Source organism: Gobius niger (assembly GCF_951799975.1).
Source record: "Gobius niger genome assembly, chromosome: 13".
NCBI lineage: Eukaryota > Metazoa > Chordata > Actinopteri > Gobiiformes > Gobiidae > Gobius > Gobius niger.
Window position 1 is genome coordinate 2,032,700 of NC_136864.1, and position 23,196 is coordinate 2,055,895.

Sequence of the window (23,196 nt, forward strand, 5' to 3'; positions counted from 1 at the left end):
GTTACAAAAAAAAAAAAATCTCCAGGTACCAGCAACACTCTGGATAACTAATGAGGCCCTATGTCAAACATCCTGAAACATCCCTTTAAGGAAACTCTTAAACCAAACCGAGCTTTACTTCTGTAACACGGCTGTTTATTAACGTGTAATAACCTGTGTCTGATGAAAGAAAAGAGCGGTTTCTGTGGAGAGCTGGACACAGATGTTTTTAATATCCAGGTGTTTCATTGTCAAACCACCAAACCTCTTCTTCTTCTTCTTCTTCTTCTTCTTCTTCCTCTTCTTCTCCTTCTTCTCCTTCTTCTCCTTCTTCTTCTTACCGTTGTGACCGTTACCGTAGTTACCACAGTTACCACAGGCTGTTTATGATGCTGTGACGTCATGTGACCGTCACCAAACGAGAAATAAACCCTTGTTTCAGTTTAAAAACAGACCATATGTTTCAGACCGTGGGGGAGGAAGGTTCTTCTCTTTGGTTCTTCACACCGCCCCCTGGTGGCCGGGGCGACACCACCGGACGAGACGCTCTCAGATAAAAACATCTTTATTAATGAAAACAGCTCCAGGTTCAGGTCCGGTTTTACAGAAAGGCCGACTCGCTTCAGTCCCGTCGGCCGCAGTCACACATCAGCAACACAAGCAACACAAGCAACAGCGTCCAAACGTCCTTCAGAGACCACAGCGCCCCCTTCAGGTGTGGAGCAGGCAGGGCAGCTCCGTCCTCTGCTCGTCCATGCGGCCGCCCTGGACCCTCAGCAGCAGAGAGAAGAAGACCTCGTCGTCCATGGGCCCCGGGGCCCGGCTGCGCTGGTCCTCCAGGCGGCCCTGAGCCTGCACACAGCAACACAGACTCTCGATCATCCAGAGAAAACAGCAACACAGACTCTCCATCATCCAGAGACAAAACAACAACACAGACTCTCCATCATCCAGACAAAACAACAACACAGACTCTCCATCATCCAGAGAAAACAACACAGACTCTCCATCATCCAGAGAAAACAACACAGACTCTCCATCATCCAGAGAAAACAACAAAGGCACGGGGGAAGATCAGACAGGTCCTAAAGAACTCGTCACAGCTCAGGTAAGAGCCCCGAGTGCAGTGGTACCTGAGTGTGCAGGATCATGGAGTAGAGCTCCTCTTTGGGCGGGGGGCCCGGGGGGGGGCCCGGAGGGGGGCTCGGCGCGGGGCCCGGCTCCGGCCTCCTCAGGCTCAGGTGTCGGAGGCTTCCTCTGAAGCTGCGGCCCTTCTGCTTCTGCGGGACAGAGCGATCCAGGCGAGCTCTCTGATCGTTCAGACGCCGAGCCTGAGCCGTGGCCACCAGGTCGAAGAACTCCTCCTTCTGCAGCGACGTCATGGAGGAGAAGACCACTGAGGGGAGAGGAGAACATCAGAGAGAGGAGAGGAGAACATCAGAGAGAGGAGAGGAGAACATCAGTGAGGGGAGAGGAGAACATCAGTGAGGGGAGAGGAAAACATCAGTGAGGGGAGAGGAGAACATCAGTGAGGGGAGAGGAGAACATCAGTGAGGGAGGAGGAGAACATCAGTGAGGGGAGAGGAGAACATCAGTGAGGGGAGAGGAGAACATCAGTGAGGGGAGAGGAGAACATCAGAGAGAGGAGAGGAGAACATCAGTGAGGGGAGAGGAGAACATCAGTGAGGGGAGAGGAGAACATCAGTGAGGAGAGAGGAGAACATCAGTGAGGGGAGAGGAGACATCAGTGAGGGGAGAGGAGAACATCACTGAGGGGAGAGGAGAACATCACTGAGGGGAAGAGGAGAACATCACTGAGGGGAGAGGAGAACATCAGTGAGGGAGGAGGAGAACATCAGTGAGAGGAGAGGAGAACATCAGTGAGGGGAGAGGAGAACATCACTGAGGGGAGAGGAGAACATCAGTGAGAGGAGAACATCACTGAGGGGAGAGGAGAACATCAGTGAGAGGAGAGGAGAACATCAGTGAGAGGAGAGGAGAACATCACTGAGGGGAGAGGAGAACATCACTGAGGGGAGAGGAGAACATCAGTGAGAGGAGAGGAGAACATCAGTGAGAGGAGAGGAGAACATCACTGAGGGGAGAGGAGAACATCACTGAGGGGAGAGGAGAACATCACTGAGGGGAGAGGAGAACATCAGTGAGAGGAGAGGAGAACATCAGTGAGGGGAGAGGAGAACATCACTGAGGGGAGAGGAGAACATCACTGAGGGGAGAGGAGAACATCACTGAGGGGAAGAGGAGAACATCACTGAGGGGAGAGGAGAACATCACTGAGGGGAGAGGAGAACATCACTGAGGGGAGAGGAGAACATCAGTGAGGGAGGAGGAGAACATCAGTGAGGGGAGAGGAGAACATCAGTGAGGGAAGAGGAGAACATCAGTGAGAGGAGAGGAGAACATCACTGAGGGGAGAGGAGAACATCAGTGAGGGAGGAGGAGAACATCAGTGAGGGGAGAGGAGAACATCACTGAGGGGAGAGGAGAACATCAGTGAGAGGAGAGGAGAACATCAGTGAGAGGAGAGGAGAACATCACTGAGGGGAGAGGAGAACATCAGTGAGAGGAGAGGAGAACATCACTGAGGGGAGAGGAGAACATCAGTGAGAGGAGAGGAGAACATCAGTGAGGGGAGAGGAGAACATCAGTGAGGGGAGAGGAGACATCACTGAGGGGAGAGGAGAACATCAGTGAGAGGAGAGGAGAACATCACTGAGGGGAGAGGAGAACATCAGTGAGAGGAGAGGAGAACATCACTGAGGGGAGAGGAGAACATCAGTGAGAGGAGAGGAGAACATCAGTGAGAGGAGAGGAGAACATCAGTGAGAGGAGAGGAGAACATCAGTGAGGGGAGAGGAGACATCACTGAGGGGAGAGGAGAACATCACTGAGGGGAGAGGAGAACATCACTGAGGGAAGAGGTGACATCACTGAGGGGAGAGGAGAACATCAGTGAGGGGAGAGGAGAACATCAGTGAGGGGAGAGGAGAACATCACTGAGGGGAGAGGAGAACATCAGTGAGAGGAGAGGAGAACATCACTGAGGGGAGAGGAGAACATCACTGAGGGGAGAGGAGAACATCAGTGAGGGGAGAGGAGAACATCAGTGAGGGGAGAGGAGAACATCACTGAGGGGAGAGGAGAACATCAGTGAGGGGAGAGGAGAACATCACTGAGGGGAGAGGAGAACATCACTGAGGGGAGAGGAGAACATCAGTGAGGGGAGAGGAGAACATCACTGAGGGGAGAGGAGAACATCAGTGAGAGGAGAGGAGAACATCACTGAGGGGAGAGGAGAACATCAGTGAGGGGAGAGGAGAACATCACTGAGGGGAGAGGAGAACATCACTGAGGGGAGAGGAGAACATCAGTGAGGGGAGAGGAGAACATCACTGAGGGGAGAGGAGAACATCAGTGAGAGGAGAGGAGAACATCACTGAGGGGAGAGGAGAACATCACTGAGGGGAGAGGAGAACATCAGTGAGGGAAGAGGAGAACATCAGTGAGGGAAGAGGAGAACATCAGTGAGGGAAGAGGAGAACATCACTGAGGGGAGAGGAGAACATCAGTGAGGGGAGAGGAGAACATCAGTGAGGAGAGAGGAGAACATCAGTGAGAGGAGAGGAGAACATCAGTGAGGAGCGAGGAGAACATCAGTGAGAGGAGAGGAGAACATCAGTGAGGGAAAAGGAGAACATCAGTGAGAGGAGAGGAGAACATCAGTGAGGGGAGAGGAGAACATCAGTGAGGGGAGAGGAGAACATCAGTGAGGGGAGAGGAGAACATCAGTGAGGGGAGAGGAGAACATCAGTGAGAGGAGAGGAGAACATCAGTGAGGGAAGAGGAGAACATCAGTGAGAGGAGAGGAGAACATCAGTGAGGGGAGAGGAGAACATCAGTGAGGGAAGAGGAGAACATCAGTGAGGGGAGAGGAGAACATCAGTGAGGGAAGAGGAGAACATCAGTGAGGGGAGAGGAGAACATCAGTGAGGGGAGAGGAGAACATCACTGAGGGGAGAGGAGAACATCACTGAGGGGAGAGGAGAACATCAGTGAGGGGAGAGGAGAACATCACTGAGGGGAGAGGAGAACATCACTGAGGGGAGAGGAGAACATCAGTGAGGGGAGAGGAGAACATCAGTGAGGGGAGAGGAGAACATCACTGAGGGGAGAGGAGAACATCACTGAGGGGAGAGGAGAACATCACTGAGGGGAGAGGAGAACATCAGTGAGGGGAGAGGAGAACATCAGTGAGGGAAGAGGAGAACATCAGTGAGAGGAGAGGAGAACATCAGTGAGGGGAGAGGAGAACATCAGTGAGGGAAGAGGAGAACATCAGTGAGGGGAGAGGAGAACATCAGTGAGGGGAGAGGAGAACATCAGTGAGGGCAAACACACAGAGTCACTGAGAAACCTTTTCGTCCTTCACCCCTCACCCTCGCCCCTCACCCCTCACTCTTCGTCCTTCACCCCTCACTCTTCGTCCCTCACCCCTCACCCTCGCCCCTCACCCCTCACTCTTCGTCCCTCACCCCTCACCCTCGCCCCTCACCCCTCGCTCTTCGTCCCTCACCCCTCACTCTTCGTCCCTCGCCCCTCACCCCTCACTCTTCGTCCCTCACCCCTCACTCTTCGTCCCTCACCCCTCACCCTCGCCCCTCACCCCTCGCTCTTCGTCCCTCACCCCTCACTCTTCGTCCCTCGCCCCTCACCCCTCACCCTCGTCCCTCACCCCTCACTCTTCGTCCCTCGCCCCTCACCCCTCACCCTCGCCCCTCACCCCTCACTCTTCGTCCCTCACCCCTCACTCTTCGTCCCTCACCCCTCACCCTCGCCCCTCACCCCTCACTCTTCGTCCCTCACCCCTCACTCTTCGTCCCTCGCCCCTCACCCCTCACCCTCGCCCCTCACCCCTCACTCTTCGTCCCTCACCCCTCACTCTTCGTCCCTCGCCCCTCACCCCTCACCCTCACCCCTCACCCTCGCCCCTCACCCCTCACTCTTCGTCCCTCACCCCTCACTCTTCGTCCCTCGCCCCTCACCCCTCACCCTCGCCCCTCACCCCTCACTCTTCGTCCCTCACCCCTCACTCTTCGTCCCTCGCCCCTCACCCCTCACCCTCGCCCCTCACTCTTCGTCCCTCACCCCTCACTCTTCGTCCCTCGCCCCTCACCCCTCACCCTCACCCCTCACCCTCGCCCCTCACCCCTCACTCTTCGTCCTTCACCCCTCACTCTTCGTCCCTCACCCCTCACCTCTCGCCCCTCACCCTTCGCCCCTCGCCCCTCACCCCTCGCCCCTCACCCTCGCCTCTCACCTCGAGGAGCCGGCTTGGTGGCGTTGGGCTCGGAGTGGCACCTCCTCCTCCCCCTGCGCCCCTCACCCCTCACCCTTCGCCCCTCGTCCCTCGCCCGGTCACGCCTGCCTTACCTCGAGGAGCCGGCTTGGTGGCGTTGGGCTCCGAGTGGCACCTCCTCCTCACCTCTCGCCCCTCACCCCTCACCCTCGCCTCTCACCCCTCACCCCTCACCCTCCCTCTTACCTCGAGGAGCCGGCTTGGTGGCGTTGGGCTCCGAGTGGCACCTCCTCCTCCCCCGGGGCTCCGGGGCGGTGAAGGAGCAGCGCTGGTCGTTGAGGCGCCGGCCCTCCTGTAAGGTGCACAGCAGCTCGAACAGCGAGTCCGGGAAGTCGGGGAAGTCGGCGAAGTCCGGGCTTAAGCGGTGAGTCTGGAGACGGACACAGAGTCAGGACAGAAGGTCTACGTTTGTGAGCTCGGAAAAAGGAAAAGAAAACAAGTGGGGCAAAAATAGGGGAAAATGGAGAGTATAAAAAAGGGAAAGAATGGGAGGGGAAAAAAGAAAACATTCATTTGAACAGAAACAGGTCACTTTCTTAACCCCTTAACTCCCACCTGAACCGAGCACATTTTCTCCAGTTTGGCTTTACCCCAATCCAAAAGCTTCTGGAAAAAGTGTGAAAATAGCGACAAAACTGAGACGAAAACAATGATGGAAATGTCACAAAATGTCACAAGAAATTGACAAAAATGTGACGAAAAAATGACAAAAATGTGACAAAAATGTGATACAAATTTGACAAGAAAAGTACAAAAAATAGACAAACAATTGACAAAAAATTACAAAAAATTACAAAAAAATTACAAAAAAAAATACTAAAAAATTACAAATGACAAAAAAATTACAAAAATGTGATAAAAAACTGACAAAAAATGACAAAAAAAAAGACCAAAAAGTTACTAAAATGATGGAAAAAAATCTGATGACGTGAGGAAAAAGATCTCTCGGTTCAGGCGGGAGTTAAGAGGTTAAATGCTGGAACAACAGCATCAAGACTTGGATCTGAAGATATACGTTTTTCATGTTCCTGCTTTCAATACTTTCATTTCTTTGATATGAGGGGAACCTTAAGTTCCAACGTACCAGGAGTAGTTCGAAATCCACGCAGTAATATCTTCACTTTGCCGTGCGGATGTCGAACTACTCCTGGTATTACTACGCCTTACAATATAGTTCCGTTTTTATCCGCTTAGAAAATCCACATTGTTTAATTTTGTGTAATTATACTTTGTAGTGGAACACTTCACGTAACCATATTTAAATAGGGAAAACGTGGAAGAGCTTGGTAGCTTCTATCTTCACCTGTTTTGGAGCTATAGAGGAGAGAGGGAGAGGCTAAATGCTAACGCCGTCTGCGCTGTGTTTACATGACTGAGGACACGAGTGAAGACCAGACAGGTACACATGAACTCGTCTAAGGTAAGAACATATCTCAGTATGTAAAAACGGTGACCTGTTCCTTTAACCTCTTAACTCCCGCCTGAACCGAGAGGATCTTTTTCCTCACGTCATCAGATATTTTTTCCATTATTTTTTGTAGGGTATTCAACTCATTTTTGAAACTTTTTAGTCATTTTGTTTGTCATTTTTTTGGTCCATTTTTTGTAAATTTTTTATCACATTTTTGTAATTTTTTTGTCATTTTTTTTCATATTTTTTTCGTCCATTTTTTGTCATTTTCTTGTCAAATTTTTATCGCATTTTTGTCATTTTTTTTCGTCCATTTTTTGTCAATTTTTTGTCAATTTTTTGTCAATTTTTTGTCACATTTTTTCGTAGTTTTTTCCACATTTTTGTCTTTTTTTTTTAATCATTTTTTGTCTTTTTTTTTGTCACATTTTTTATAATTTTTTCGTCCATTTTTTGTCAATTTCTTGTGACATTTTTGCCACTTTTTTGCCAATGTTTTCTCACTTTTTTGTCACATTTCCATCATTGTTTTCGTCTCAGTTTTGTTGCTATTGTCCCACCTTTTTTCCAGCAGCTTTTGGATTGGGGTAAAGCCAAACTGGAGAAAATGTGCTCGGTTCAGGTGGGAGTTAAGGGGTTAATAAAACACAAAAACTCAAGAAAAATACAAAAAACAACAATATGCGTTATGAAATAGACACATCTATGTAGCAACAGCAGATGACACAAACAGGAAATCTACAACACCCGTGCACTGCGTGGTCGACCACAATATAAAATACAAGAAACATCTTGTGTATGAAGATGCCGCAGTAAAATCCCAATGCAATGTAAGTGAACCAAGTTACCCGAGTCTCCAACTAGTCTCCAACTAGTCTTCAACTAGTCTCCAGAAACAGACAGAAAGTCACAATCATGAGCCTCATGGACAACAGAGATTGGAAAATCAGCTCAGCACAAAAACCTGATACAGAAACGGAGAAATGGAGGTCATTTTCAGAATCTTCTCTCAGTTCTCACACTGGCGTGGGGGGTTGGGGGGTTTTGGGGGTTTGTGGAGAGTAGATGTGTTTGAGCAGTGACATACAGTATTACGCGTCCCCTGTGGTTGTAGTACTTCCTGTTTCGTCACCGCGACAGAAACAAGTGACAAACGAAGGATTGATTTGACATAATTATTGGAAACACGATCCAAGATGTTCCTCACAGAAAACAGAGCCAATGACAGCACGGAAAAGAAAACACGATCTAAAGATTGTTTTACTGTATCATACGAGCGCGATACGATCAACCATCATCATTTGGGCAACAACGACAGAGAATAATTTAAACAGATTACAGATTGCACAAAAGAAAGCGGCTCGGCTTGTGCTTAACTGTTCTTTCACAACAAGTGTTACAGACTCGCACAATCAGTTAGCATGGCTTCAGGTAAGAAGCAGAATCAATTATTAGCTTATTAAATTTCTAAAAAATATAATTATTACAAAAGCACCTGAAGTTATTTATAACAGGCTGACTCTCTTCAGTGGTGTTCATACTTATTCCACTGGCACATCAAGTGAAGGGCGTTTTTTGTTACCTGCCTGTCGAACAAATCAACTTCAGAGAACATGGTGTTATAGAGCAATGGGGGCGGGAACTCTCTCCCACAATTCCTGGTTTCTGAGATTCACAATGTTAGTTTTTCCAAAAGACTTAGACTGTATGCACTTACTTTGGAGTAACTGGAATATCTATGTCAGTGGTTCTCAACCTTTTGGAGCCATTATAACAGGCAAAGGGGTTCGTGACCCCGCCCGGGTCACAACTTGAGAAATAGGAACATTAGCCTACATAATTCCTAAAAAACAAAGAAAAAAAACAAATGGTTGAAATAAAATTCATGAAACTACAAACAAATAATGGCCCTCTGGTACAATAGCAAACACATGCTACTAGGGCTGTGCAACAGTAAACGATTACAAAATTAGCATAATCGCAAAAAATCGCTTATAATTTTTTTCCTTCTTCAATTTTTTCAAAAAAATGTTCTTCCATTTTTTTTTTGCAAAGCAGACTTGTGTCATTTCATGGCGCTGGGATTATTTTCCCTTCGCTTTTCACGTGTCATGGCTCATGCTTTTGTCTGACATAAACACAAACGGCGCTGTGTGATGATGTCATCAGGCCGCGCTGCTCAGTTTACTTGTGCAGGTGTGAGGGCTGGCCAGCAGGGGGCAGGTGTGAGGGCTGGCCAGCAGGGGGCAGGTGTGAGGGCTGACCAGCAGGGGGCAGGTGTGAAACAGAGACCTCTCTTTAAAGCAGTACTAAGTAACTCTTCCCCCTAGAGGCCATAAGCGCAACTGCAGGTGTCGTAGCAAGTTACGATTTTTTAATTTATTAATTGTCTTGGGGAGTAAATACTACGCTGACAGGAAAGGTGAAGGGACAGAGGGTTACTGTGCATCCAGTTATACAATAGAAATATTTTTTTCACTCAAACTTGGCTGTAAATACTGTTTAAAGTGACGTTAGCCCGCAGTTAGCTTTGCCTGTTAGCATGTTAGCTTCTTCTTCGTGATTCCATTAGTGTGTATTGCTTTCTCCGGACCGGGGGCAGACAAGTTGCAAACATGGTTTTCTGACACCAGGGGGAGATGAAAGACCCTCCAATCATCCCATAAACACTTGTATTACCCCCACAGGGACTACGGGGAGGGTTTATTAAGGTAAATAAGTTACTTAGTACTGCTTTAATCAAGGCGTACTTGAAATCATTTGTACTTTTATGACTGTCCAGAAAACATAAAACATCATCATAGTGTTTTCATCAATAAATAAATAAAATAAAGACAGACTTTTTTTTAAAGGCAACAAATAATGATGATTATTATTTTTTCAATAATCGAGCCGCCCTAACACGATCTAAAGACTGTTTTACTGCATCATACGAGCGCGTTACGATGAACAATGACAGATTATGAAGTAAATGATTCAGTCCTGAGGCTCCAGAGACACAACAGGAGCTTCTTCCAAACTGCTTTGTTTATAGGGAAATGGTTCGTCTGGCGGACGAGGAGCAGCGGGAGCGTCTCAAGTCGGAAACATTCAAAGTTCGGCATGTTGAAAGTATTTGTGATAAACATGAAAACGACAGAATGCATTTTGGGCTCAAACCTTTATCGTCCCCCATTATTATCTTATTTCTACAGGGTTTATAGAGAAGCAGGTCCATTTCAATCAAACTTTCTTTCAATACAACAACAAACAAGTCAAGTTTTTTAAATCTCATTTCAAGTGTTAAAGTTCATTTATTTTATCTCAAGCAACTTAGAAACATTGTATTTTTTTAGGTTTTGGGCCAAACAAACAAACTCCTGATCTTCATGTTTAATCCTTCACAGATTCAGATGAGCCGATCCCTCCCACAGACTCCAAACTGTCTGCATTTAACAGTGATAGTAGGTTTTTTAAAGGGATGTTCTTAAAGGGGCAGGCCAGCGTTTGCCCACACTGAGATCTGTTCTTCGGAGAACGTTTCTGTGTTTTTCCATTATTAAACAGTTTATCTTAAAACTACAGGATCCTAAACCCCCTCTGAAAAAGTCTCTGTAATTAATGTCACATTAAAAAAAAAATGTTCCTCATATTTACGTCAGGAATCTCAGAATCTACAGCAAAAGTTTCAAATTTCAATTTAAAGCGACACTGCGTAACATTTTACCCAATAAATAACATTGAAATACAAGCATTTATTTCATGACATATATTTTCATCATTGAAAAAGAGCTCATAAATGTTCAAACAAACATAATCTCACAGCTCTCATTAGACATGACTTTACAAGGAGGAGTCTCAGCTCGTTTCCATGGAGACGTCCAGTAAAGTCAGCAGAATGTTAGATTCATCCTTAGATTCCCCACTGCAAAAATAGCTTTGTTTTTGTGTTGAGCTATAGTTAATGGGAGCGTGTTTGTGTTGATGGCAATAGTATAGCTCGAAATGTTACGCAGTGTGCCTTTAACCCCTTAACGCACATTTTCTCCAGTTTGGCTTTACCCCAATCCAAAAGCTTCTGGAAAAAAGGTGTGAAAATAGCGACAAAACTGAGACGAAAACAATGATGAAGATGTGACAAAAAAGTGACCAAGAAATTACAAAAAATGACAAAAAAGACAAAAAATGAGTCAAAAAAGACAAAAAAATGAGAAAAAATGTGACAAAAAAAGACAAAAAAATGACAAAAAATGTGTCAAAAAAGACAAAAAAATGACAAAAAAATGACAAAAAATGTAACAAAAAAAGACAAAAAAATTAGAAAAAATGTGTCAAAAAATAACAAAAAAATGACAAAAAATGTGTCAAAAAAGACAAAAAAATGACAAAAAATTTGACCAAAAAAAAATGACAAGAAAATTACAAAAAATGACTTGAATACCAAAAAAAAATGATGGAAAAAAAATCTGATGACGTGAGGAAAAAGATCCATTCAGATGAGTTTTGTAGATCTTAGCTTTCAAATGAGGCGTTACACTGGCCTACAGGATTTGGGTAAAGCTGAACTGGAGAAAATGCTCTCGGTTCAGGCGGGAGTTAAGAGGTTAAAAAGTTTCCCTGTTCACCTTAAATCAAGCACTTTCCCATCTGTTTTCTGAGAGAACATGTGGAGTCACTGACCTTCTTAGCTTTGTCCCGCTGGTCTCCCTCAGAGTCCAGTCCGGGCTCCTCCTCTGGCCTCTGTCCGCTCTCCTGCTCCTCCTGCTGCTGCTCCTCCTGCTCCTCCTGCTCCTCCTGCTCCTCCTCGTGTCCTCCCTTATCCGCGTCCTCGCTCCGGGCCTCGTCCCCCTCGCTGACCCCCGGGGGCCGCCGCGCGCTCTCCTCTGCCATGTCCGCCGCCTTCTCTCTGACTCTGCTGTCGACTCTGCGTAAACACAGGAACCCGGCGTGCGGCGCGTTCAGTGGCAAGTATCAACACACGCGGAATACTGTGTGCGCGAGGACGCACTCTGGAACCCGCCCGGCAGGTTTTAGCTTGCAGATGTTAAAGGCCGGGAATATCTGACACTTCAACTGAGGAACTGAAACAAACCCAGACTGAGGAAGAGTTAGTTAGTTTGAGGGAGGGCGGGGCTGGGGAGAGGGCTTTAGTACATGAGGTCAAAGGCTTAAAAGGTGCTCGCATTGTATGATTCACAATCACTGTATGATTGTGACATTTTGAGAAAAACAAAACAAAAAAGTAACAGTTCAAATAAACAAAACAATTACTGCTCGGTTAAGGTGGGGGTAAGAGGTTGAGATAATAGATCAAGATAAAGATTAAGATAATAGATAATACACCCCAGGTATAACCTACATCAAGTACTCAGACGACACAGTTATCATGGACACTACAAACACACACGGATTATTGCAAACTGAACTGGACTCATTCTCACGGTGGTGCAGGGAGAACTGTCTGGATTTAAATGTATCCAAGACCAAAGAGATGACCATCAACTTCCAACATGGCCACTCCAGCTCTCCCTCACTCACTGTCAACAACGAAATAATAGAAAAGGTTCATTCATACAAATACCTGTGTTCCATCATCGACCATAAACTCACATTCAAACTCAACGCTGAACACATACTTTCAAAATGTCAACAACGCCTGTTTTTTCTCCGTAAACTCCGCAAACTCCAAGTCCACCCGTCCATTCTCGCCTGTTTCTATAAATGTTTCATTGAATCCATCCTCACATTCAACATCACTGTCTGGTTTGGTTCACTCACTCTCACCCACCGCAACATGCTCAATAAAATCATCAAAATTAGCAATAAAATCATGGGTCAGGAGCAGGACTCACTCAGGAGCATCTATGACTCCAGAGTTCTGAGGAAAGGAACCCAGATCTCCACAAACTCCTCACACACTCTGCACTCTCACTACGCCCTGGTGCCGTCAGGGCGCAGGTTCAGGTCCCTCCCTCTGGGGACAAAGAGGGCGACCTCCACTTTCCTCCCGACCTCCATCCGCCTGCTGAATAAATGACTGTGTGGACCTTGGTTTATCAAAGGCCCACTATATTGTTTTTTTAATGTATTTATTATTGCTGTATGTTGTTGAATGTCTGTGGATGTATTGTTTTTATCGGGCCCGTACTGGCACTTCTCCTGCAAATGAAGTTCCTAACGGATAAATAAAGTGAATTTGAATAAGAGTTCTACACTGAGAAAAATGCGATTTTATCTTAAGATAATTCTGGAAAAGAAATGATTTTATGTCATGTATAAGATATTGTTGCATTTTTAGAATCACACTGGAAAAATGTTTTAAATCGCTTGAATGAAGGTTCTTTATGTTGAATTTGCCTCAGGACTTGTGCTTGTGCATGTACTTATACATGTACTTGTACTTGTTCCATTGTCGATAAGAGGTTTTGTCTGATCTAAGACCAAATCTACTCAAACTTTAGATTCAATCTCTCCATTCAGGCGTTATTTATGCCACTTCCTTCCCTTTTCTTTTCTCAGTGCAGTTTGTTTGTCTCCGTGAGCTGATGTTTCAACACAGGCAAAAGTAAAAGCTCTTTATTCGAGCTCCTTCTTCTTTGTCGCCGTCGAAAAGCGGAAGCGAGTTTATCCATTAACGATGCAAAGATTGAGAAAGTGTTTGAAATAAGAGAAGTCGACCTGGAGCTCATGTTTCGCGCTGACATTAAAGGTTAACCACACGGCTCATGTTGTTTCCTCCTGCCGTGTGTTTCCTGATTCAGTTTAGTTTATCTCAGCGATTGGACACAGTTATTAGGAAAGAAAAGACACAATAAAGCCCAAAAGGAGTAAAGCAATTATAAAAACTAAAGACATTGTGTTGCAATTATTAAGCATTAGTTGAAATGACTTGTTTTGGTAAATGGTCTCAACTTTTACAGCAGGAACCAGTCACATCACACAGACACTGGAGGGAAGGAGGTGAAGTGTCTTGCCCGAGGACACAATGACAGTGAGCACCTTCAGGAGCTGGGATTCAAACCCGTGACCTCCTGAGGTCACGAGAGAATGTGCTCGGTTTTTGTCATTTTTTCGTCAATTTTTTATCACATTTTGTCAATTTTTAGTCATTTTTTGTCACATTTTTTGTCAAATTTTTGTCATATTTTTGTCATATTTTTGTCATTTTTTGTCAATTTTTGTCATTTTTTTGTCACATTTTTTGTCACATTTTTGTCACATTTTTGTCACATTTTTGTCACATTTTGTCATTTTTTTGTCTCATTTTTTGTCAAATTTTTTGTCAAATTTTTATCATATTTTTGTCATTTTTTGACACATTTTGAGACACATTTTTATCATTTTTTTGTCACATTTTTGTCATTTTTTTGTCACATTTTTGTATTTTTTTGTCAAATTTTTATCATTTTTTGTCATTTTTTTGTCACATTTTTGTCATTTTTTTGTCACATTTTTGTCATTTTTTTGTCACATTTTTGTCATTTTTTTGTCATTTTTTTGTCATTTTTTTGTCATTTTTTTGTCATTTTTTGTCACATTTTTTGTCACATTTTTTATCATTTTTATCAAATTTTAATCACATTTTTGTCACATTTTTGTCTCATTTTTTGTCAATTTCTTGTGACATTTTTGCCAATTTTCGTCTCTTTTTTGTCACATTTCCATCATTGTTTTCGTCTCAGTTTTGCTGCCATTTTCACAGCTTATTCCCAGAAGCTTTTGGATTGGGGTAAAGCCAAACTAGAGAAAATATGCTCGGTTCAGGTGGGAGTTAAGGGGTTAAAGAGACAAGTTGGTCATGTTATACTCACTACTGCCCCCTCAGGTCTTACGAGTAACTGCAGTCTCTACATTAAGCTCGTGCATGACGGATCTTCAGACCCGCTGTGGTGAACAGGTCTGAGCTCACTCTACACATCAGGACACGGCTGGAACATGTAGGGGGAGGAAAATAAAACACGCTAACACTTTTAAACTCTGCACTGTCCCTTTAAGAGCTCGATTACTATTTGCAGTGAGACGTTCAAAGCCAGAGCGTTTCTGTGTTTACGTCTGCAGATGAAAAGCGGCGACGGTGCTGTGACTTTAAACATCCAGCGGCTTTGAAACCAACGCGCTCGTCTGTTGTTGGTGCAAACGTGCGGAAATCGAGCTGCATAAACAGTCACGATCAAACGTTTAAAGCAGAACTAAGTCACTTGTTTACCTTCATAAATCCTTTCTGTATCTCTCTGGGGGGAATACAAGGGTTAAAGGGACACAGGGCCTCATTTAGTTACCCAGAGTGCTGTTGATTTCTGGAAATATATTTTTTTTTTTGATTGAGGCAGAGCTTAGTGATGCTAGGCTCATGCTAGGCTAGTGCATGTCTATGGTAACTAGTAGCCTGCATTTAAACCCTCTTCTAAAAACATGGGCTCGTCCTCCAAACGTTGCCATGTCTGATTTGTAGAAGTTCCTTTGTGAATTCCACGTGTAGTGATGCGGCTGCAGGTAAACAAGCGACTGTAGATCCGGTAACCGAGCAGATCACTCCGCCGCGGCGCAGCTACAACCAGGAAGCTGATCAAATATAAGTTATTTTAAAACATTAACTCCCACCTGAACCGAGCACATTTTCTCCAGTTTGGCTTTACCCCAATCCAAAAGCTTCTGGAAAAAAGGTGTGAAAATAGCGACAGAACTGAGACGAAAACAATGATGGAAATGTGACAAAAAAGTGACGAAAAGTTGATGAAAAAGTGGCAAAAATGTCACAAAAATGTCACAAAAATGTCACAAGAAATTGACCAAAAATTGACCAAAAAATGACAAAGAAAATGACAAAAATGTGATAAAAATTTGCAAAAAAAACAACAAAAATGTGACAAAAAAATTACAAAAAATGTGATAAAAATGTGATAAAAACTTGACGATAAAATGACAAAAATATGACCAAAAAATGACAAAAAATTGACAAAATGTGATAAAAAATTGACGAAAAAGTGAAAAAAATGTGACAAAAAATGACAAAGAAAATGACAAAAATCTGATAAAAATGTGAAAAAAAACCGACAAAAATGTGATAAAAATGTGTCAAAAAAATTGACAAAAAATTGACAAAAAATGTGACAAAAATGAGTTGAATACCCGACAAAAAAATGATGGAAAAAAATCTGATGACGTGAGGAAAAAGATCCTCTCGGTTCAGGCGGGAGTTAAGAGGTTAAAACATTATTCAGTCGACACAGACGTTTATATGGTTAGTCTGGTGTTATCAGTGATTTGCCTCAGGTGCTCTGTGGGTCAGACTGTTTTTAATGCAGGCTACTAGTTATCATAGACATGCACTAGCCTAGCACTAGCCTAGCGCCGCTAAACTCTTCAAATGAAATCAACACCACTCTGGATAACTTGGAAATGAGGCTCTGAAATATCCCTTTAATGGGATGATCGGGGGGTCTTTCATCCCCCCCTGGTGTCGGAGTCACCATTACACACTAATGGAATCACGAAGAAGAAGCTAACAGGCTAGCGGGCAAGCTAACTGTGGGCTAGCACCGCTTAAACAGTATTTACAACCAAGTCTGAGTGAGAACAATGATCTCCGTTTTGTAATTGTTTGAACAATATCCCTCTGTCCCTTTGTCTTTTCTGTCAGCGCAGGATTTACTCTCATGGACAATTAATGAGTGAAAATACAACGTGTACGACACCTGCAGTGGCGCTTATGGCCTCTAGGGGCAGGAGTTACTTAGTACTGCTTTAAGACCAGCTGAAAAATGTTCACATACGTTCAAAACAGAACTTGAAAAGCCTTTGCAACAAGAAGAAAAGGGAGTTAGACAAATATTTTATTGAAAATAACAATTAAACTGGACCTCCTGAGACGACCCGCTCAAATATGCTCCTGTTTTGCCGCTTATTAAGAGACTTTTTGCCAAACTGGAGAAAATATGCTCGGTTCAGGCGGGAGTTAAGAGGTTAACTCCCGCCTAAACCGAGAGGATCTTTTTCCTCACGTCATCAGATTTTTTTTCCATCATTTTTTTGTTGGGTATTCAACTCATTTTTGTAACTTTTTTGTCATTTTTTTTGGTCATTTTTTCATCACATTTTTGTAATTTTTTGGTCATTTTTTTGGTCATTTTTTAGTCAAATTTTTATCACATTTTTGTCACATTTTGTTATTTTTTTGTCATTTTTCGTCATTTTTTTAATCAAATTTTTGTCATTTTTTGTCATATTTTTTGTCATTTTTTTTGTCATTTTTTAGTCATTTTTTTTGTCATTTTTTGTCATTTTTTTGGTCATTTTTTTGGTCATTTTTTATCACATTTTTCGTCATTTTTTTTCAATCAAATTTTTGTCATTTTTTGTCACATTTTTGTCATTTTTTTGGTAATTTTTTTGGTCATTTTTTGGTCATTTTTTGTCATTTTTTAGTCAAATTTTTATCATATTTTTGTCACATTTTGTTATTTTTTGGTCATTTTTTGTAATTTTTTTTGTAATTTTTTTTGTCAAATTTTATCACATTTGTGTAACTTTTTTGTCATTTTTTTTGGTCATTTTTTTATCACATTTTTGTAATTTTTTTGTCATTTTTTTGGTCATTTTTTAGTCAAATTTTTATCACATTTTTGTCACATTTTGTTATTTTTTTTGTCATTTTTCGTCATTTTTTTTTAATCAAATTTTTGTCATTTTTTGTCACATTTTTTGTCATTTTTTTGTCATTTTTTGGGTCATTTTTTATCACATTTTTTCATTTTTTGGTCATTTTTTTGGTCATTTATTTGTCATTTTTTTGTCATTTTTTGTTCAATTTTTCTCATTTTTTATTGAAAACAACAAGTAAACTGAAACAGTCTGTTTTTGCAGCTGATCACATGTGTTTATAATGTGGAGTTTTCTCTCCGTCATGACGTCATGAGCTGCAGGATCGGCTTCTTTCGGGTCGAGGATCCTCCGGCCAATCAGATGCTCCGGCTCAGAGCTCATTATTACTTTAGGTTCTTCCACTCGACTCTTTTGTTCCATAACCGTCAGGATCTTCTCAGAAATGACTGTGATGCTGAAACCTTCCATCAGCTGCAAAAACAGACTCTTTTTATTGCTTATTGAAGTTCTGTTTTGAACCTGGGCTTAAACTCAACTGGCGTCAAACCGAGTTGATTTCAGATGAGATGTTTAGGTCCTGTTACTTTAACGATACTCGATTTTCGATACCGATACTGAAATATTCGTCGTCTGGAACCAGAAACAGAACCATGTGATCTGCAAATTTACAATATCGGGTTCATCTCCAAGAAATATGTGAGAAAAGGGGAATGAATGGGGGAAATTAAGGAATAATTGTGTGGAAAATAAAATAAATGGGGGGAAATACGGGAAATATTAGTCATAAAAAAGGAGCAAAAATTATGGAAAAAAAAATCAAAAACAAGAAAAAATTGGGGCAAAAATAAGAAAAAAAAATTGGGAAAATTGGGTAAACTTTTGACAGAAAATTATTTCTTTGAGCTGAAACAACCAAGTCACTTCCTTCACTCCTGCCCCTGGATTTTCAATATTTACATTTTTTCGATACTGGTGGAACCAAAACTTTTTTCCGATTCCAAACTTGTACCGTTTAACCCAGCTCTACTTACGTCGGAGTAAAGTTGGTAAACATTGGCTCCTTTCTGATCGAGGACATGTATAAAAACCTGTAAGTGGCATTTTCACGAAAGGAACAAAAAGAAAAGAACAAATGAATGTCTAAGAATCGCTCGTGGAGGATTTCTGCACTGCAAAATGTCAGTAACTAGTTCAAATGTCTCAATTTGATCTTAATAATTAAAACATTTGAGTTGTTTTGACAGGTTCAGATTTAATTTTTTTTTTTTAGTAGATTTATGTAATGTCCTTCTTAAAATGCTAATACTTTTTCCAGTGCTGGGCTTTTAAGTCAGAATGGAGCGACTTTATCGATTACGCTCCAAAAAATGTATATCTAGATTAGCTTAAATGTTTCAAGTTGAGAATAATCATTTGGATTTAGGTCGTTTTAACTAGTTCAGATTTAGTTGGGCATTTGACCCAGATTATTTCACTTGCTCTGAGATATTTATGACTTTATTTCAGGTTATTTTTTTAAGCCAAGAAGTAGATTTATGTCATTTCTTTCTTAAAATTATAATGCCTTTCCAGTGCACTCCAAAAAATGTATATCTCGATTAGCTTAAATGTTTCAAGTTGAGAATCATCATTTGGATTTAGGTCGTTTTAACTTGTTAAGACACATAATTTCACTTGTTCTGAGATGTTTCTGACTCGTTCCAACACATTTTGTCTTAGTTTATTTTCTTTGCCCATGGAGTAAGAAACTGGGTCTCATTATCCCAGCTTTACTTTCTTATTTCAAACGAGTTTTCCTCAGGATCAGTCTAAATGTCATCAAACTGGCAAAATAATCTAGTCTAAATGGCTCAAAACAAGATACATTTCCTCTTTTCAAGTCATTTCAGCCAGTACTTGATGTTTACTCTTTTTTTGAGTGTGTCCAGCACACTGCAAAAATCAAGCATTGGCTTAAATGACGTGAAATGAGGAAATGTATCTTTTTAAGACTTTTTTAACCTGAACCGAGAGGATCTTCTTCCTCACGTCATCAGAATTTTTTTTTCCATCATTTTTTTGTTGGGTTTTCAACTCATTTTTGTAACTTTGCTTGTCATTTTTTGTCACATTTTTGTAATTTTTTCGTCCATTTTTTATCACATTTTTGTCATTTTTTCGTCATTTTTTTAATCAAATTTGCGTCATTTTTTGTCACATTTTTGTCAATTTTTTCTAAAATTTTTGTCACATTTTTCGTAATGTTTTTGTCAAATTTTTATCCAATTTTTGTCGTTTTTCCGTCCATTTTTATCACATTTTTGTAATTTTTTGTCACATTTTTGTAATTTTTTTGTCATTTTTTGTCACATTTTTGTAAAATTTTTATCACATCTTTGTCATTTTTTTTGTAATTTTTTGTATTTTTTTTTGTCACATTCTTATCAAATTTTTGGCGTTTTTCCGTCCATTTTTTATCACATTTTTGTAATTTTTTTAATCAAATGTTTGTATTATTTGTCACATTTTTGTAAATTTTTTATCACATTTTTGTCAATTTTTTGTAATTTTTTTGTCAAATTTTTATCAAATTTTTGGTGTTTTTCCGTCCATTTTTTATCACATTTTTGTAATTTTTTTGTCAAATTTTTATCACATTTTTGTCATTTTTTCGCACATTTTTGTCAATTTCTTGTGACATTTTTGTGACATTTTTGCCACTTTTTCATCAATTTTTCGTCACTTTTTTGTCAATGTTTTCTCACTTTTTTGTCACATTTCCATCATTGTTTTCGTCTCAGTTCTGCCTCTATTTCCACACCTTTTTTCCGGAAGCTTTTGGATTGGGGTGAAGCCAAACTGGAGAAAAGGTGCTCGGTTCAGGTGGGACTTAAGGGGTTAAGTTGACTTTGCCAGTTCAGACTAGTTCAGGTAAATCCCTCGTGAAACAGGAAAGTAAAACTGCCAACGAGGTCAGACCAATTTTCTTTCCCCACCGGCAAAAGAAAATAACCTCTGACGAATTGTGTTGAGTCAGAAACATCTCGGAACAAGTGAAAAACCACATTTTAAACAAGTCAAAACAACTCAAATGTGGATTAGTGGATCTAGTTCGTTACTTTTTGCAGTGTAGTCGTAGCCTGTGAGTAAATTCATAACATTTGCAGATTTTTATGCTTTTTAATGAAAACACAAGCTCAAACAGAAGTGTCGGGTCTCACCTTTAACGCCTCTCGTCCATCCCCCGCCGTCAAACCCTCGGAATCGGCGTCGGCATGTCGACGGGACGCTGGCGGATCCGGAGAAAGAATAAAAACAAGTCAAAGTTTTGTTTTTTTTTTCTGCAAAAGCCTCCTTCCTGTTCTGTCTTCAACCGCACGCACAGCCCACCCCCATGAGTCTCACCCTCATCTCCGTCTGTCACATGAGGCGGGGCGGACCGGGGCCGACCTGCAGCCGAGCGCCCTCCCCCCGCCCCCCCCCCCGTCCCACCGCAGCCCCGCCCCGCTCAGGGCGCAGCGGCGTGTTGAAACAGGCCGCTTTCGCGCTCTCGGCCTGTGGTTTGGCACATCCTGTTGACTCGAACTGAAGAAAAGCAGAAGCGTGGGCAGCGCAGAAAAGGGAACTTTGACATTTCGTGATAGGGCACAGTTCAGCGGCTGTTTTTAGCGACGGAAGAGGAAAAAAAAAGAGAAAGAGATGATGATGTGTTTGGTTTAGTTCAAGTCAAAACGCGGCGCACTGCAAAAGCTGAAGCGCGGGTTTAAACGGCTTGACGGAGAATATTGAGTTCATTCACGACTTTGCTCATAAATGTGGAGCCCAGTTCTGTACGGAAATGCTGCAAAACAAGCCTTGCAAAAAAGTGACAATAATCCAACAAAAAAGTGACAATAATCCAGCAAAAAAGTGACAAAAACTCAACCAAAAAGTGACGAAAACTCAGCCAAAAAGGGACAAAAATTCAACAAAAATTCAACAAAAATGTGACAAAAATTCTACAAAAATGTGACAAAAACTCAGCCAAAAAGTGACAAAAATTCAACAAAAAAGTGACAAAAATTCAACAAAAAGTGACAAAAATTCAACAAAAATTCAACAAAAATGTGACAAAAATTCTACAAAAATGTGACAAAAACTCAGCCAAAAAGTGACAAAAATTCAACAAAAAACTGACAAAAATTCAACAAAAATTCAACAAAATTCAACAAAAATTCAATAAAAATTCAACCAAAAAGTGACAAAAATTCAACAAAGATGTGACAAAAATTTGACAAAAATGTGACAAAAACTTAGCGACGGAAGAGAAAAAAGAGAAAGAGATGATGTGTTTGGTTTAGTTCAAGTCAAAACACGGTGCACTGCAAAAGCTGAAGCCGAATGTAGACTTTTCTCAATATGAAGTTTAGTTGTGTCCAAACTCATTCCTGACTTTGCTCATAAATGTGGAGCCCAGTTCTGCACAGAAATGCCACAAAACGCCTTTAAACTCTTAACTCCCACATGTTTTCTCCTGTTCTCCAAATCGGAGAAAGAGAATGAAAATGAGGATGTAAATTGACAAAAATCCAGCAAAAAAAAGACAAAAATCCAGCAAAAAAAGTGACAAAAACTCTACCAAAAAGTGACAAAAATTCAACAAAAAGTGACTGAAATTCAACCAAAATGTGACAAAAATGTGACAAAAATTCAACAAAAACTCAACCAAAAAGTGACTAAAATTCAACAAAAATGTGACAAAAACTCAGCCAAAATGTGACAAAAATTCAACAAAAATGTGACAAAAATGTGACAAAAATTCAACAAAAATGTGACAAAAACTCAGCCAAAAAGTGACAAAAATTCAACAAAAAACTGACAAAAATTCAACAAAAATTCAACAAAATTCAACAAAAATTCAATAAAAATTCAACCAAAAAGTGACAAAAATTCAACAAAGATGTGACAAAAATTTGACAAAAACTCAACCAAAAATGTGACAAAAATTTGACAAAAATGTGACAAAAACTTAGCGACGGAAGAGAAAAAAGAGAAAGAGATGATGTGTTTGGTTTAGTTCAAGTCAAAACACGGTGCGCTGCAAAAGCTGAAGCCGAATGTAGACTTTTCTCAATATGAAGTTTAGTTGTGTCCAAACTCATTCCTGACTTTGCTCATAAATGTGGAGCCCAGTTCTGCACAGAAATGCCACAAAACACGCCTTTAAACTCTTAACTCCCACATGTTTTCTCCTGTTCAACAAATTAGAGAAAGAGAATGAAAATGAGGATGTAAATTGACAAAAATCCAGCAAAAAAAAGACAAAAATCCAGTAAAAAAAAAGACAAAAATCCAGCAAAAAATGTGACGAAAAAGTGACAATAATCCAACAAGAAAAAGACAAAAATCCAGTTAAAAAAAAGACAAAAATCCAGTAAAAAAAATGTGACAAAAATTCAACAAAAACTCAACAAAAATGTGACAAAAATTAAACAAAAAAATGACAAAAATTGAAGAAAAATGTGACAAAAATTCAACAAAAATGTCACAAAAATTCAATAAAAATGTGACAAAAATTCAACAAAAATGTCACAAAAATTCAACAAAAATGTGACAAAAATTTGACAAAATTTTAACAAAAATGTGACAAAAACTGAACAAAAAATGTGACCAAATCTCAGCCAAAATGTGACAAAAATGTGACAAAAATTCAACAAAAATGTCACAAGAATTCAACAAAAATGTGACAAAAATTCAACAAAAATGTGACAAAAACTGAACAAAAAATGTGACCAAAAAAAAAAAAAGGTGACACAACACAGCAACAACGCGAGGGAAAAGATCAGTTTTGTGGGTCTTAGCTTTCAAATGAGGTGTTACACAGACCTAT

The 23,196-nt window shown here is 41.3% G+C and overlaps 1 protein-coding gene across 1 annotated transcript; it reads right to left on the reverse strand.

Moving 5' to 3' along the window:
* Positions 1-528: 528 nt before the first annotated feature.
* Positions 529-20,711, reverse strand: gpsm3 (G protein signaling modulator 3). The gene is made up of 5 exons (XM_079569343.1): positions 20,549-20,711; positions 11,427-11,670; positions 5,543-5,726; positions 1,113-1,375; positions 529-831 (listed from the first exon to the last, which is right to left on the reverse strand). The coding sequence occupies exons 2-5, from the start codon at positions 11,634-11,636 to the stop codon at positions 691-693; spliced, it is 798 nt and encodes a 265-aa protein (XP_079425469.1). The 5' UTR covers positions 11,637-11,670; positions 20,549-20,711; the 3' UTR covers positions 529-690.
* Positions 20,712-23,196: the final 2,485 nt, after the last annotated feature.

Excerpts from the sequence above, each read along its gene's own strand:
- gpsm3 (XM_079569343.1), bottom strand. The coding sequence starts at position 11,636 with ATGGCAGAGGAGAGCGCGCGGCGGCCCCCGGGGGTCAGCGAGGGGGAC. Across the intron at positions 1,376-5,542 it reads CACCAAGCCGGCTCCTCGAG|TGGTCTTCTCCTCCATGACG; the intron begins GTAAGAGGGAGG and ends CTCTCCCCTCAG. Across the intron at positions 832-1,112 it reads CCATGATCCTGCACACTCAG|GCTCAGGGCCGCCTGGAGGA; the intron begins GTACCACTGCAC and ends TGCTGTGTGCAG.